The sequence below is a fragment of the Marmota flaviventris genome, chromosome 20 (assembly GCF_047511675.1).
Source record: "Marmota flaviventris isolate mMarFla1 chromosome 20, mMarFla1.hap1, whole genome shotgun sequence".
Classification (NCBI taxonomy): domain Eukaryota; kingdom Metazoa; phylum Chordata; class Mammalia; order Rodentia; family Sciuridae; genus Marmota; species Marmota flaviventris.
The window spans coordinates 1,546,366-1,562,755 of NC_092517.1; the positions used below are offsets into that span (position 1 = coordinate 1,546,366).

The 16,390-nt window shown below is 54.0% G+C and overlaps 1 protein-coding gene across 3 annotated transcripts in view; it reads left to right on the top strand.

The window, feature by feature from the left end:
• Frmd4b (FERM domain containing 4B) overlaps positions 1 to 16,390 on the top strand; it is a 124,942-nt gene that overhangs the window by 29,775 nt on the left and 78,777 nt on the right. For all 3 annotated transcript variants that reach the window (XM_027931898.2, XM_071605843.1, XM_071605844.1), the window contains exons 2-4: positions 2,962 to 3,027; positions 4,823 to 4,917; positions 10,708 to 10,800. In XM_027931898.2, coding sequence (XP_027787699.2) covers positions 2,962 to 3,027; positions 4,823 to 4,917; positions 10,708 to 10,800 — 254 coding nt within the window. The remainder of the gene's footprint in view (positions 1 to 2,961; positions 3,028 to 4,822; positions 4,918 to 10,707; positions 10,801 to 16,390) is intronic.

Below are 16,390 nucleotides of genomic sequence, written 5' to 3' on the forward strand. Positions count from 1 at the left end.
TTGGGTAGCCCCTGGGCAGCGGGCCCTGGGTCAGCTGCCGGGTGGCCGAGGTAGTGCCCCGCGTGGCGCTGTGTGCCTAGAGCCTGGCCTCTGCTCTCTATGGAGGCACTTGGTGTTTGGACTCCACCTTCAGAGTCACCTGGAACGCAGGCCTGGTAACAGAATCACCTCCAGGAAGATGGTCAGTCCAGTAAAGCGCCTGGCACAGGGCTCGGGGGACCTTATAAACCCAGGGCAGGCCCGCGGGTCCCAGCAGTCCCTTCTGTCTTGACTCCTGCCACTTCAGCTCTGGGAGGTTTTTCTGGGAGGTTGTCTGGAGGACAACCTGCCACTTGTCCTCTTCATCATGGGTCAGTAATGTTCTTCCCATTAAAAAGCTTTTTTATAAAAAAGTAACATTTATAGATTACAAAAAAAGTATACCTGTTTGTCAGTTTCCAAACAAATAGGGGCTGTGGTATTACGGACCTCAGATGGGGTTCCGTTCACTCCTACGGTACTGGACTGAAGGCTGCGAGGACATTTCTTATAAGGCAAAGGAAGGCTGAGGCACTTCTCCCAGTAACAGCCCTCGTGACAGACGCTGACCAGTCTGTGTGGCTGGGGACTCCTGGGCAAGTTACAGCCCCCAGGGCCCGGGCTTCCTGGTGCCTTCGAGGACCAGGCGCCCCCCCACCCCCCCGGGAGCTTCCGCAGAGGCTGGGCATCTATTCAGAACGCGTGTTAGGTGGCAGGCACGTGGCTGTCCCTCAAGGCCCCTGTTGTCACCCTGTCTCTCTTCCCTGGGGCCACGTGAACTTGCTGGCTCAGATGCAGGACTCCATGGATCCTGGCAGGTGACACACCTGGTGACCAGAGACCACAAACCCACCCAGGGGGGAGCTGCTGTGCCTGGCCAAATCAGGCCCCTGTTTCTAGATCCTACCATGTGAGGAAAGCAGGTCTCCACTGAACTTTTATCAGGGGCATCGCCTGGTTTCCAACAGCATTGACTAAGATTTACTCACAAGCTTGGTTTTGAAGAGCAAAATGTGTGCGGCTACTTTCCCACATCCCCCTTAACAAGCAAGTGAGGCTCAGCTCGGCCCCAGCCTCCCAGGGCCACCAGCCTCCTGCAGAGGAGAGGGCCCGGTGTGGCAGGCTCACCTCTGTGGCTCTCTGCTCTCCTGGTGTGGCCCGACCTGGGGTCTGGGTTCAGCTTACGGTGGCAAGTAGCATGAGGAGGTCATCTGCCGTCCATCCTTGGAGAGCGGAAGCCACGGGTCTGAGGAGCACACTCCTGCTGGGGGAAGCAGAAGCCAGTAGCTTCAGAGAGGCAGCCGGGGAGTGTGGCAGGGACAGGTGTTTCCTGGCTCAGAGGTGACCCAGCAACGCCCCAGCCGTGGGCAGAGCTACACCTGCACAGCTCATCCTGACCTTGCTCCCGTCAGCCAGCCAGACACTGGAGCAGCCTGGGGCTTCTCGGGAGGAGACCCCCTGCATTGCTGAGTGTGCACGTGAGGGTCTGGAAGGCAGGACCTTAAAAAGAGCCAAGTTCCCCTGTGCACAGGGGAGAGGCCAAGAAATGCCGATTGAAAATGCAAGTAGCAGAGCCCCCACCTGAACTGAAAAGGGAGATTTTCTTAATGTGCGTGTGCAGATGTATACATGGATCTGTTATATGTGCACGCACGACACAGACACACACAATGCATATTGTGGGAGACAGAAAGTCTGGTGGCCATTTCCAGGATATCGTATTTGGCCTTACTTGGTTCCTTCCCTTTTTCCCACCCCATTAGCCCATTGCATACATGTTACCCCTGAGTCCTCCAGTTGGGGCCAAGGGCAGGCTGCAGTTGCGTGTATCAACAGGTGGTCTGCCTGCCCAGGAGCTTGCTAGCCAGGCCCAGCACAGAGTAAAGAGTTGCTTGCCACCCGCTGTCGAGCCTGTGGTTGATTGCTTAGGGGCACCTGGCTATTTCTAGCAGTTTGTATGTATTGCTTTCTGGATGGCCACACTCATCGGGAAGGTATGGAGGACTTCATTTGCAGAAGAGTGTGTGCAGTATAATGATGCTAAAGCATTTATATGAACACTCTTAAAATCTGTATCTGTACGTATCTGAAAATATACACAAAAGCAGTGTGTGAGGAGGCTCCTCCCACCCACGGGGTGTGATTCCCAAAGACAAGGCGGTTCAGAGCAAGAGTTAGTCAAGGACGTGGCTTTCATTCTATGTGTTATTGAAACATTTTCTGAACACTCTCTGCCAGCACTGAAATTTTAGGAGATGAAAAATTACATATCATTGGAAATTTATATGTCAAACTGCTTTTAACTATGTATCTTAGCTATAAGTGGTGATATTTTGGGTACCAGGAATTGAACCCAAGGTGCTTAATCACCGAGCCACATCCCCATCTTTTTTTTTTTTTTTTTTTTACTTTGAAATAGGGTCTTGCTAAATTGCTGAGGCTGGCTTTGAAATTTTGATCCTCCTGCCTCGGCCTCCTGAGTCGCTGAAATGACAGGTGGATGACACCCTGCCCAGCCAGAGGGGCATGATTTTAAAAATGGAGACTTTCCATTTCATCCTGAGTATCACGTGTTTCTCCTACTTATTGCACATGCTGTATTTACGGGAAATGCCTTCAAATCGGAGGCATGCTCTATCTGAGAAACAAACCATGGATTCAGGGAGTCCGGCACCTTCACCTGGGAAGGACCTGTGCCTTCCGCAGTGTGACCTTGTGGACATTGTTTGGGCTCCCATACACTAAGGCCATTTATTTTGACATTTTGAGCAGTCTTTGCTTTTGGTCAGGCTGGCGATAGATCTTTTTCTGGCCCAGCCCACTGAGGGACAGAACGCAGCCCCTCTCAGGCTGAGCACATCTCCCAAGCAGGAAGTGAGCAGCCAGTTTGAGGGTTTGCTGGCCACCCCCACCTAACGCCACGCTGCCGTCTTGTCCCCACAGATGACAGAGGGCAGGCACTGCCAGGTGCACCTCCTGGATGACAGAAGGCTGGAGCTGCTGGTTCAGGTAGGCGCCTCCCCGCCCGGCGGCCCGGCCCGGCTCTGCCCTGTGGTCTGCGTCCAGGTGGCTGGCTTACGTGTGCGGCCGAGCCAGGGACTGTGGACTGACAGGGGGGACGCGGCCTATAAAGCCATGGCCACCAGGGACAGAGGCTTGGAGACTCCTGGGCTCCAACGGGGTCTCTGGCACTCGGTGGCTGTGCGCCCCGAGCCAGTGTCTCGACCTCTCTCAACCTCCGGCTGGTAAGTGGGAGCCACCGCACTCCCCTGAGGGGCTGTCACGCGGTGAGGCCACGTCCTGCTGCTTGGCTTGGCACACCTTCCACACGCAGCTGGGAACCAGGGTGACGATGGCCCGGGCCGGCTCATGGAGTCACAGCCAAACCAAGCTCGAGGACATCAGCACTCCGTCAGTGACAGTGCTGTGGTCACGCTGTCACAGCCCATGCCTGACTTTCTAGTCACCTGAGGCCCTGTCCCCTTTCCTTCTCCAATAGCAATGGTCCAACCTCCACACCACGCTAGTGTCTCCAAGTGGCTCCACCCTGAATCTGTCAAGTGCCACCCTGTCCTGCCCCTTTCCTGTCCCAGGCCCTGCGCGTCCAGTGATTATGTGGACACGGGTGGAGTCCACCCCGCGCTGCCCTGCAGCAGAGCTGGAGCTTCCCCCCAAGCCCATGGGTCAGATCCGGCTTCCGACGGGGGCTCTGTCCACTCTGGTGATGATACTGTGTAGGATGGGAGCGGTCGCTCCGTCCTCAGAAATGGGCAGCGCAGGCTTCAGGAGCAGGCAGAACTGGATCAAATCCCCGTCCTTCCCAAGAGAGTGACGCTCTGCCTCAGGTCGCTCACCTCAGTGGTGAGAACACAAAGCCCCGTCTCCGAGGCTGATGGTAAGGGTTAAAAGAGAAAAAGGATGTTGTCAGAAATACCGAGGTGCCGCAAGAAATCAAAGGCATGCTCGGAAGTGGGCGGGGCCAGGGCAGAATGTACTTCTGCAGAAGGGGGCGCCCCCAAAGGGGATCCAGCCAGCAAGCACACCTGGGAAGGCAGTCCATCAGCAGTTATCCCTAACAAAGCACTGCCCCTGGCTCCTCATGGGTGGAGTTCAGGAGATAGTCTACTTGATTAGCTAATGTAAAATTGGGGCGGGCACAGGAAAGAGCCACAGCTGTGATTGGATACCTGTTAGGGAATTTAAAAATGGCTCCATTCTGACCTCATGGTTCCCTGACTTAAGATGGCTCCATTATAGATGTGGAACTCAAGTTCCAGTAAACGTGGTTTAGCTTTGATAGAAAAGACAACGCAAATCTTACAAGTGATGTGAGTTCAGCATAATGAGTGGTAACTGGCATTGTTGTTATTATTTGTTAGTTCTGTAGCCCCCGTTCCTTAGGCCTTGAGGCCTTTTTAACAGCACTAGGCAAAATTGATCTCACATCTTTTATAGTACTGCAGATACCTGGGCAGTGAGGCCTTTGGTATTCGCCATCTTGATCACCAGCGTCATGCTGTATATAAAACCCAACACTGACGCGTTGGTAACCACACGGTCACCTTCGAGGGGGAAAGTAAAATAGGTCGTCCATGGAACTGCAGACACACAGCAGTGACACTCTCTCAGGGATGTCCCTACTCCCACCTCTCTCCTTCCCACAACTCTTAGAGGGTGGCTTACAGTAGATTCAGCCCATTAGCAAATGCAAGCAGATATTTAAGAACCCAGGGCTGAAGAGGGTAGAGGATACGAGAGGGAGAAACTAACCAAACAGCTTCTGATCCGGTTTTTATCTCGACAGCCCAAACTTCTGTCCAGAGAGCTGCTGGACCTGGTGGCTTCACACTTCAACCTGAAGGAGAAGGAGTACTTTGGAATAACGTTCACAGACGACACGTAAGCCTCTCCGGGTTTCGTTTCTGACCTTTGCCGGGGCTGCCTGCTCGCGGTCAGTCAGGATGAAGGGCCGGGGAGAGAACCCAAGCCTTTGAACATGTCCTGCTTGGGTGAAGGACTCCTCGTGCAGGATTTCTTCCTAGACAAGGAATTGTGGCCATTTCAAGCCTTCAAAGCATCCTTCTGAGGGATTTGGGAATTCGTAGTCAAGTGTTGGTGGATTTTAATTGCCGTCTGCCTCTTCCTGTCTCTGAGTACAGATGTGCTTGCTCACTGAGGGAGAGAGGCACTAGGTTGTTCTTCCCTTGTATCATGGAAGTGAATTAATTTTCTGGTATTGGTGGCAAGGAAGTTAAAAGGCAAATTTACAGTCACCTGAAAACTATGTATATAGGCTGGGTGAGGTGGTGCATGCCTGTGATCCCACTGCTGGGGAGGCTGAGGCAGGAGGACCGCAGGTTCACAACCAGCCTCCGAAACTCACGAGACACGAGACGCTGTCTCAAAAGGAAATTAAAGGGGCTAGGGGTGTAGCTTAGTGGGCTCAATTGAACCCAAGTACCCCTGGGCTCAATCCCCGGTACCAGATAGACAGACAGGCAGGCAGACGAGGTTCAGTGTGGAACAGACTTTAACTGCAGCCTAGGTCCATTTTATGTTCCCTTTTCACTTTCGATTTTCTTTTTCCCTTCCCATTTTTTTATACTAAGTTATCACGTTACGGTGTGTGTGTGTGTGGGGGGGGGACAATTTAAATCCTCTCTGAAATGAGGCAGGCACTGCAGGTAGAATACACTGGTGGGAATCCCAAACTGTGTAAGCTAATGAACTGGGGATTACCAGTTCCCTCTGTGTGTGTGTGTGTGTGTGTGTGCGTGCGCGCGTGCTGTGACAGCCTAGTTTGTCCCCATCACTGCTTCAGTGGAGTCATCGGGGAACGTTCTCAAGGAGCTGCTTTGAACACCTTGAGGCCTCCAGTGACTTCCTGCAGGGTGGGCTGGTGGCCTGGGACCTCCCACAAATGCCAATGGCCTTCGGCCACCACCCGAAAGAGCCTCAAGATCCGGCCACCTAGGAGATGAAGAAAATTCTGAAAACATGGTCTAGACTCGGGGTTCAGCAAAGCCTAGGGAGAGCTGCTGGGCCTCCCCACCTCCCGGAGCCCTGAAGAACCTGTTCAGCCTGTCTGCTCCCCCTGCTGGGCAAAGTAGGAAGTGCAGAGGTCCCTGGGCCTCGCACCCACTGGAAACCAAGAGCCGCTCACGGGAAGCAGTGGTGACAGATGGACGCAGGCTCGTGGGTTGCATCTGGATGTGACAGAGCAGCCGGCAGCCTCAGACCAAGCCACAACGCATGACGACGGAGTTACGTGGCCCAGGCTGTGCTTGCCCACGCACTGTCATTTAGGTGGGGGTCACAGAGAGGCGAGGCCGAAGCGCCAGTTCTGGAGGGCTTTATTGGCTTTGAGTGCCCACCAGCCCCCAGCTGACCCCTTCTGGATCCCAGGGGGTCAGCTGCGAGCCACACAGACAAGGCCCTGCCCTGGGGAGTTCCTGTTGCCGTGGTGCTGTCTGGCAGGACCAGCACCCAGGTCGATGATGAGGAAGCTCCAGCAACTTCAAGCGCCCGAGGAACATAGTGTGAGAGGTGGTGGCAGGAGACACGGGGGGCGGGGGACCTGGATGGCTTCTAGGAGGGGACGGGGGATGGAAAGTCAGAACCAGCTCTGCAAAGGCATTCCCAAAACAGCCAGTGCATAGGTCCTGGGGCAGCTCATTTTGTGGTTTATTTACTTATTTTTCTGGTTAGCTTTTTGAGAAAGAAAAAAGGTAGTATGGCAAGAGCAGAGATCTCAATGAGTTGAGGCGTGTGAGGGCAGCTGTTTGGCTTTGGGGCCAAGGTCTCTTGTCTGTACCAGGGACCTCATCATCCTCTCTATATGGGGAGCGCCACAGGAGGCCCCCGTGATGGGCTGCCGGCATGGGATCCTAGTAGCAGATCAAGGAGGCTATGCACAGCCCGAGGCTCAGGCTATGAAGGGCCGCTGTCCTACCAGCAGCCATCACAGCAGGGACTCTGTGCAGAGGCCGCAGGACATCCTGGCCTCTCTAGGGAGGCATGCTGGATGGTGCACTGTGTTTTTTTTCCTTCTTTCTTTTTATTCACCAGGCTGTGGACGGGACCTAGGGACACTCTGCTGCCAGGCAGATGAGATGTAGAAGTAGTACAGTAGAGATGTATCTCTACTTTTTACATTTTTTAAATTTTGAGACAGGGTCTTGCCCAGGCTGCCTCCAACTTGTGATCCCCCCCAAGTCGTGAGTTGCTGGGATTGCAGACCCCTGCCACAGCACCTGGGGCAGGTTGATGAGATGGAGGGGGAGGCGGGACCATCCCAGGCAAGAGTCGTCTCGGGCGAACCCAGGGACATGGTCCCGAGCAGGGTGCACTTGCCCAGCGTGCAGACAGGGAGAGGAGCAGCTCGCAGCTGCACCCAGGGAGCCCAGGATGCCGCACAGGGCGGGAACGGGATCTGTGACGGCAGTGTCGGGGTTCCTCGGGCCCCAGGCTCATGGTGTGCTGGAGAAGAGGGTCCCAGCCACTCGGAAGCTCAGCTGAACGCCAGCCGGACAGAGACCAAGCAGCCTTCACACGTTAGAGCTTCCTAGACAGAAAAGCAGGCCCCGCGGTCGGCCCCGGCCCCGCCCTCTGTCCCCGCGTCCTATCTGCAGCCACTCCTGGGGAAGCGGGGTCTGCGTGCCCCCTTCCTGTGCGGCCTGGGCTCCGGCAGTGGAGGCCCAGGCCTCTCAGGCCCTGGCTCCAGCATGTCCTCCGGGTCCGGCTGCAGCACCGTGTGCTGGTGAATCACGCTGGGGAGGGGCCTGCCGGCTCTGGGGCTGCTTGTTTTCAGAGCTGGGCTTCGTGGTGGGCAGGGAAGAGCTGGCCACTTCCACCTTCCGGGGGAAACACACCTAGAAACCCGCTTCTGTCTGAGGGTGTCTCCTGGAGCGTCTCGGTCACAGGCCTGGCCCTGCAGCTTGGGTAGATATTTTTGGAAAGCGTTTTCTTTCTGCCCTCCCTGTCGCCCCCATAAACCGCTGCGTGGGGCCCCTCCCAGGACCGTCTGAGCTCATTTGCCAGCCCAGATGCCACATCAGCGGTGCCTTTGGTGAACGTCTTTAAATAGAACCGAAGGAGCATTTTGTCAGTGAACTGGCTGCTGTGTGCACCCAGTGCTCTGGCTCAGAAGCCGACTGCCCTGCGTGGTGGAAGGGTCCTGAGCCCAGACAGGCAAACACAGGCCCCCAGAGGGAGGCCGAGTCCCCAGAGCCGGCCATGCAGGGTGGACTCCGCCACTAGAGGGCAGCCTGGCCCTCCGCACCCAGGGCAGTCCTTCCTCACCCTGGGAAAGGCTGGGTGAAGAGATGGCAGATGGACGCAACCGTGGCTTCTGGTCACTGTCCCTCAGCCGTGCCTGAGACTGAAGGGATTCGGGTCAGAAGGAAAGCGTTGGGCTATGGTGCCCACCTACGAGGACTGGACGCACCTGTCTTTTTAAGTTGATTCCATCTCTTCTATTTGCTGATGGAAACTCTTGAAAAGGCAGGTTAGAAGCTGCACGTGACCCTACTGATAACCCCAGGGGGGTGAACTTGGGGTGCTCTTCATCTGTTCAATCTTCAAGATGTTTTCCAGTTGTTAGGATGACAAGTTCACCTTAAAAACCTGATTTCTGACGTGTACTTTTAATTTTTTATTTTACATTACGTACACATGACTCTTCATGGAAAAATGCTCGATGCCCTGGTGCTGGCCAGGCCCTGCGGACCCCCCACCGCAGCCCTCCCGCAGGGCGACAGCACCAGCCGTGGGCTCTGTCTCCAGGGCTGCGGCTTCCTCTGGACGTCGCGTGGCCTTCCACCTGTGCCTCCGTCGCTGGCCGGCTGGCCGTGTGTTGGCAGCACTATCCACCCACGTCCCTCCCCCTGGCACGTAACTCATGCAGGTTTGTGAGAACAGCGCAGCGTGTGAGCTGCTGCACACGCTTCCACAGGAAGAGGACCCAGGACAACCCACAGCCTACTGCATCTGCCCTGAGAAAAGCGTTCAGACTTGACCCCACATGGCGTTTCTTGGGTTTTAGGAGGACACGAGATCAGCTCTAAAATTCGAGCGGGTCTTCCAATCACGACATCCTAAACATGACAGAAGACAGTGTCAGAATCCCTGAGCCTCAGCCCTCTGTTTTATTTTATTTTATTTTATTTCCTTACTCATAAAAGCTGTGGCTTACGTTCTGCCTCTCACCTTATTTACCCACGCAATGTTCTTCCAAGGAAATCTCGGACAGTTGTCGGCAGCCTTGGGGGTTGATCATGGAAACAGTCACACTTTTGAAATGATGGCATTTGCAGTTAAATGGATGGAGCTGGAGAATGTCATGCTAAGCAAAATGAGCCCGTCTCACAGAACCAAAGTCCGAGTGTTCTGTCTGATACGCACACAGATGCTGATTCACAATCGGGGTGGGGTAGGGAAGAACAGAGGTGCTTTGCATTAGACAGGGAGGACTGGAGGGAGGGGAGGGGAGGGGAGGGGAGGGGAAGAAGGATGGTGGAATGAATGGGACCTTACTACCCTATGTGCACATGACTACACAGCAGGCGAGATTCTCCATCACGTACAACCAGAAGAATGAGAAGTTCTACTCCATCTGTGTGGGATGCATCAAAGTGCATTCTGCTGTTGTGTGTAATTTTCCTACCTACTTAAAATGAACCCAGCTTAGAAGTTTCTGGTTTGTATTTTAGTTAGTTGCAATGCCCCCCAAGAAGGCCCATTATAGATTTTGTTGCAGTTCGACACCCCTCTGCACCATCAGTGTGTTCTTAAATTGGGTTTTATGGGAACAACTGGAAAGGTCCCCAAATGCAAGGACTAGACAGGCAACCTTGACAGCCTATAAACAATCCTCAGCCCTGGGCTCCCCGCGAGGTCACAGTAGAGAGAACTGTTATACCCACGAACCTGCTGAGGCTCTTGATTAAATAAACACAGTTTAAATATGACTGAGTCCCTGTGTGTACACAGAAGCGGCACCCGAGGAGAGTCAGCCCTGTAGATTTTCAAAAGCTATGGTATTGTTAGCTGTGAGTTTGATTTCATTAAACCAGAAGTCTGCCCTTCTTAACTAAAACACTTCGCATTTCATATTCAATAGGAATCTAGAAACCAATATGCTGCCCGGCAGTTTAACTCCCCCAAAATCAGTGTGATCAGTTTCTTATTCTCTTGCAGATTTTTCATAAATGCGTGCACACATATATGTTAATTCTTCTTATTGATTTTTAAAAATAGCAATATACTGTACTTAGGGTCCTGCATCTTGCTTTGTTGTTTAGTATCATATCTTGCAGTTTCTTCTCAGTGCGTGTGTAACCGGGCTCCACACCCCACCCCGCTCCTTTGTGCTGCATTGTATTTCACTACGGTTCTAGATACCCACTGTAGCCATGCCCTCTATAATATTTGACCTATTTCTGGTCTTTTTGCTATGAGAAATAATGCTACAGGGAGCGACTTTACACATGGTCCATTTTTCAAATGCACAAGCTAACCTTCATCAGCTCCCTGGGCCGGAGCAGAGGGGTCCGTGGTTTTCAAGCACCGGCCCCTCACAGGGGGCCAGGGCTGCCCTGTGCCTTCAGTGCCCACAGCTCCCGGTCAGCTTCCCAGCGCCCCATGTTGCCGAAACTTCCAGTGACCCTTCTCCTCACTCTGCCCTCACAGGGGTCAGCAGAACTGGCTGCAGTTGGACCACCGAGTTCTGGACCATGATCTGCCCAAGAAGCCGGGCCCAGCCGCCTTGCAGTTTGCCGTCAGGTACGTACGTGTGGCCGTGGCCAGCCGTTCCTGTCTTCTCTGCGTCTGTGTTTTGCTTTTGAACACTTCTGGTGGTCAGAGATGGTGAATAAAAAGAGGAGAGACCTATCGAGACACCATCAAGAGGGGGCGTCCATGATGTAGGTCTGACAGAGCCAGCAGGGCTTCTTCCTTTGAAGAGAGGGGGAGACTCACCTACCTTCATTCCCAAAGCTTCTCCAACACCGAGCCTCAGAGACATGAGTGGTGTGTCTGACAGCATAAGCCTGTTTTCTCTTCCATATCCTTCAGGATTCTTATCACTTGAAATACGGCAAACAGTTGTTGTCACACTGTATGTTGGAGGGATGTTTTCTGAAGACCTGGAGACCACTGGATTTTTTGGTTTCGTGCCTTAATTGGATCAGAAGGTCAAGTGCAGACAAGTGCTCAGGGAAGGAATTGTCCTAAGAGCTCAGAGGTCTGAATTCTGTTTGCAAGCGAGACCTGGGCTGGCTCCCTGAGCTCTGCTCAGACGCAGCCCTTGACTGGGTTGTGAAATGGATGCACTTAACCAGTCGTGGTTCCTCACAGCCGGTCAGCCTGCAAATGCTTTAGCCTTAATTATTAACAACCCAAGATAAACAGAGTGGGGTAGGAAGTCACCCCCGTGTCCTTCTGCCCAGCTTGGGAAACAGAACGTCATGGTGGAGCTGAAAGCCCCTTCGCGGGTGCCGCTCCCCCAGCCCACATTGGGCGAAACGGCTTCAGGATAATTTGTTTTCCTGGTCTGAAGCCAAGTCTGATAAAATAAATAGGTAAGTAAGTAAGAAAGCTAAGGTGGTCACTTTCTCATCAGTCTAACCTACTTCAGCTGCATCAACCTGGAGAACGGTCCTCTATCCTGAGAGGGTGTTAATTTGGGGGTGGAACAAACGCACTCCATTTCATAATGGTGGAAGCGCTTTTTCCTTATCGTACTTATTTATTTATTTTACTAAATGATTTCACTATAATGACCTGGGAAAATCACGCTGAACTTTTACAAATACCTTTTTGTGTTTATTCAGTCTTTTCCATGAAATCAACAAGTGTGAGAATAATCTATCCTCCCCTCCTTTTTAAAGAATATCTTTTTAAATATGATTTGCTGGTGATGGTAGGGGAGTTGTGGCTCCTCCTGCAGTGGATGCCGTTGACAATCCCTAGTTGCTGTTTTTTTTTTTTTTTTTTTTTTTTCTTTTTCTTCCAAAGTCCAGTTGGGATTTTTCTCCTTACGGGAAGTCCTGTTGTGCTTTGTCTTTTCTTTCCTGTGTGTGTGTGTGTGTGTGTGTGTGTGAGTGAGGTGCTGGGCAGAACCCAGGGCCTCGTGCGTGCGTTCTGGGCACAGGCTTTACCCCTAACCCTCACCCAGCCCCTCGGAAGTCATATTTAAAACCCGGGAAGGAGGTGGCACAGCGGTGACCTTTGCAGGAACAAATCATCAGAGCCGCGTGAGCTTCCCGGAGAGGGCGTGGGGCGCACGCTTGCTGCCTGGAGGTGGAGGAGAGGGAAGGCCAGCAGCCAGCCAGAGTGACCGCTGCGTCTGGTCATGAAGCAGGAGCCAGAGAACAGCCAACTCTCATTCCCACACTGCGGGGCGAGCACCGTCCAGCACAAGAGGAATACGCTGTTTCGTAAAGAATCACGTTACTGCGCTCAACTTTTGGAACTCTGTGTGTACGCAGAGCAGAGGGTCCAAGTTGCTCAACCCCCCGCCCTCCCTGGCCCCTGCACTTGGCCCCGCCTTGGACACAAACAGGACGAGTGGTTGGGACTGCTTTCCTGCAGGGGACCTCTCCCTTGGCTCCCAGACCCCTGGTGTTTGCCCTCCTGTGATTCTGCTCTCCTGTTGCCTACCCAGCACACGGGCTGGTGCCAGTCACAGGTGACAAAGCCCAGGCAGCAGCGGGCACAGGGGTGCTGCTTCTGGAGCGTGACATGGGGAGAAGGCATTGTGTCCTTGGAGGACCTCGCAAGCTCCCTTGTTTTGTAGCCATATTTCTACCCGAGTTCTCGACAGCCGCTGTCTGGTCCACCTCAGGTCTGACCGTCTCTTCCACCGGGATTCCAGAGGGGCCTGCGTCCTGTTCCAGAGCTCAGCACGTCCTCGAGTGCTATCTCAGAGGCTCCCACCATCGCCCCGAGTTACTTTCCCCTTAATCGCTTGCATGTTGGGAACGCTCATCTAGATTTTCCCTTTTCGCGGAGTCCATCCTCCCAACGAGATAATGAGATCATTGTGGCCTGTGTTATTATTCCAATTAAACTGTGGTCGTTACTCCCCATTAAATTCATGATAAAGCAAAAGCCCACACCACAGAAGTAGGCAAACCGACCACAGGCACCGAGTGTCACGGGGTTCTGGGGCTCGCCAAGGTGGCTGTCACACAGCCCAGGGAAGCGGGGACCCTGTGAGGTTCTCCGTCCTCCCAAGCAGAGGAGACACAAGAGACACCAACGCCCCTCCAGGCTGCTTGTGTGCCCTGAAGCTACAGCTGCAGCTGTCATTTGGTTCTGCTTTGAGGACCCTCCGTGAGATCGGTCACCCCGACATACTCTTGCACCAGGAGATCGCTGTCACCTGCCCAGGAACGGGGAGCACGGAGCCCTCCGACCCAGTGCTAAGTGCACGGCCACTGGGAAGCTAAGTCAGACAAAGGGCTCCCCTCGGTGCCCACCATCGCAAGGACGCGCGTCACTGCTGCTGTTAGGACACACAGTTAGAAATACCCAGGTGTCCACTGTGGAGGTGGACCGTGAGTTATGACACGTTTACAGCAAACAAGTCACTCAACAAAAGAGACCGGATGGAAAACGGCCTAGTGTTTCAGAGTTCTTCAGAGGGACCGCCAGAGCATATGGAGTCATCGTGGGAAATTTTTCAAACTGCAGTTACCCCCTCTCAGCCCCAGCCCCCCACTCGCCCAGGACCCTGGCCCACGTTCTGATGCAATGCCTGCTGGGTGGGGGGCTGTGTCCCCAGGACCCTCTCCCCACCCCTCCCCGTAGACGACTGATGACATCCTTCACCTCTCTGGGACGACTTCTGGAAGACGCAGTCCCAGGCCGGGGGCTTCCCTTCTTCCTGACCCCTTTTGTCATTGGCTCCTGCGAGGCGCCCTGCCCGTGAGCAGGTGGACAGTGAGCAAGGCAGAGGCCCCGCCAGCGCAGTCAGCTCATGGACACGGCCTTCCTTGGGTCTCTTGGATGATGGGCTCCTCTGCCGTGTAGCTGCTGAGTTCCTACCACGGAGCTGGCCCTGTGCTCGACGCTGGGGACACAGGTGTGGTGAAGAAGAGTGACCAGCCCTGCTCTCCCTGTAGCCTCGAGGGGAGAGGCCGGCACTCACTCAGGTGTATGTGCAGGCTGTGTGAGGGAAGGGATTCCGGAAAACATACCTCAGGGAGGGGCCAGGGAGCCTCAGGGACGCCCGGGCTGCCACCAGGTCTCCGTGCTCCGACAGGCTTCTCAGAGAAGTTGGCGTTGGACAAAGACCCCGGGGAGAAGAGGCCGGAGCTGTGCAGATCTCTGGGAGGGTTATTCCAGGCGGGGACGAGCCGGTGTGCAGGCTGCGTGGCAGGAACGTGCCTGCGCGAACAGCCCCCGGCCGTCCAGCGTCTGGAGAGATCCCTAAAAGGGAGGCACGTGCTGCCTGGCATCAGGCCTGTGAGTTGTGACCTGTGCTCAGCAATTCCCCTTTCGCACAGCCTCCTGCTGGCTGCAGCCTTAGGGCAGAGTGGAGGGGTCTGGGACACCGGAGATGAGCTGAGAAGCTTTTGCAACAGTCCAGGCCAGAGATGAGTCTAGAAGGTGATTGTGCAAGACCTTCTAGAAATGTAAGAAAACCCTGAGTCGTAGGGTGCATGCACAGAAAGACACCCTACAGCTGGCCCCCGAGATGCGGCCCCTCCCCTGACATGTGGCAGAAGCCCTGGGACAGGCACCGGCTGAGCACTTGACCTAACCGTCTCGTTTACTCCTGACCTAAACACTGAGCTCCTACAGATGCGAGGGGCAAGTCAGTCTCTGGCTCACGTCCCCTTGATGCCGGACACAGCTCTGACGGGGGCGGCTTCTGCAGGGAGAAAAGAAGCCGAGGCAGGAGTCGGCCTCCCTCTCCGACTGAGCGCTAGGCCTTTGCCTTTCCTCCAGTTACAAAATCTCAAAGATACGTGCTCCGTGTGTGTGCAAGGGATATGTGCATAGACCCACCGTAATTTATTTATGGGTCTTAATTTATTTAGCCAGCTCTCCATTTCCACGTGAGCCCAGACTCCCCCGGGTTCCTGGGGACTTCTCTGGGGCTGGGTGTTGTTATCTTCAGCGGAGAATTATCTTTGGCAAACACATGGCCTCTTGGGTAATGCAGCCCAGATGTGAGCGTTTAAAAGCTTGATAGTGAGTGACAAGCAGGCTTGAAATAGGAGTGCAAGGACTTGGCCTGACCTCGTCGGAAACCTCCCGCTGCCCCGGAGCAGGGCAGCCAGGGGCCGCTGGGCTGGTACCACCCAGCTCCGTCCCCGCAGGATCTTTAACTCTTCTGAATGCCTCTCGCCTGTTTTCTATTCAGTCTTCCTGCTCCCGAACTTTCCTCCTCCCCTTTCTAAGTCACCTTCGCTATGTCCTAGGATGGTAGTGACTTGCCACTGGTCCTCGGTGGCTCAGAGCAGAGAACTCTCCACCGTGGTGGGTGAGGCAAGACTGCTACCGCCTTGTCAAAAAAAGATTTTTTTTTTTTTAAACAGCCATATATCTATAAAAGATAGACTAGGGTGACAAGAGAAATTCAGTGACATAGGCAATAATGCTCCTGATAGGAGCGTGTGCACCGCGACACACACCTGTAGTCTCAGCAGCTCAAGAGGCTGAGGCAGGAGGATCACAAGTTCAAGGCCGGCCTAGCAGCAGAAACTGAGCAAGACCCTGTCTCAAAAATAAAAAATAAAAAGGGCTGGGAGTGTATCTCAGTGGTTAAGTCACCCCTGGGTTCAATCCCAGTGCCCCCCCCCAAAAAAAAAATTCCTGATAGATTCCAGGTGAAGGAAGTGGACCACCGGGTAGTGCTACACGGCTCGATGGCACTTTTGAAAACTCTCTGCACATGTAGAAAGAAGTTTGAGATGTTAGCAAGAATCACTTTCGTTTTTCTTCTTCGGCTTATTTTTTTTCTGCTACAATAAAACAATTACTTGAGTAAATATTTTTAATTCAGCGTGAAAAGTAATAAAAGAAAAATGAGATACCGTGTTTGTGGCTGGGTAGTCACGAGTTATTTAGAGCTCTCGGGGAGTAGGAAATTTACAGGCACACTCAGACAGGGGAGTTCACCTTTTCAGGAGGATTTAAAAGCCCAGAGAAATCCTGGATTCCTCCTGCAGGGGCCCGACAGAGGCTGCTGGAGGGGCCCTGGGAACCAGCCGGCGCTCCATCTGGGGGCTCCATCTGGGGATGCAGTGAGAAGGCCCCCGAATGTCCGTGAGAATGTCCAGGCTGCTGGCGAGCAGCCCCCCACCCGTGAGCGTCCCACTCCTGGGGAGTTGGAGAGACACAGAGCCCCCGATCCTGACTC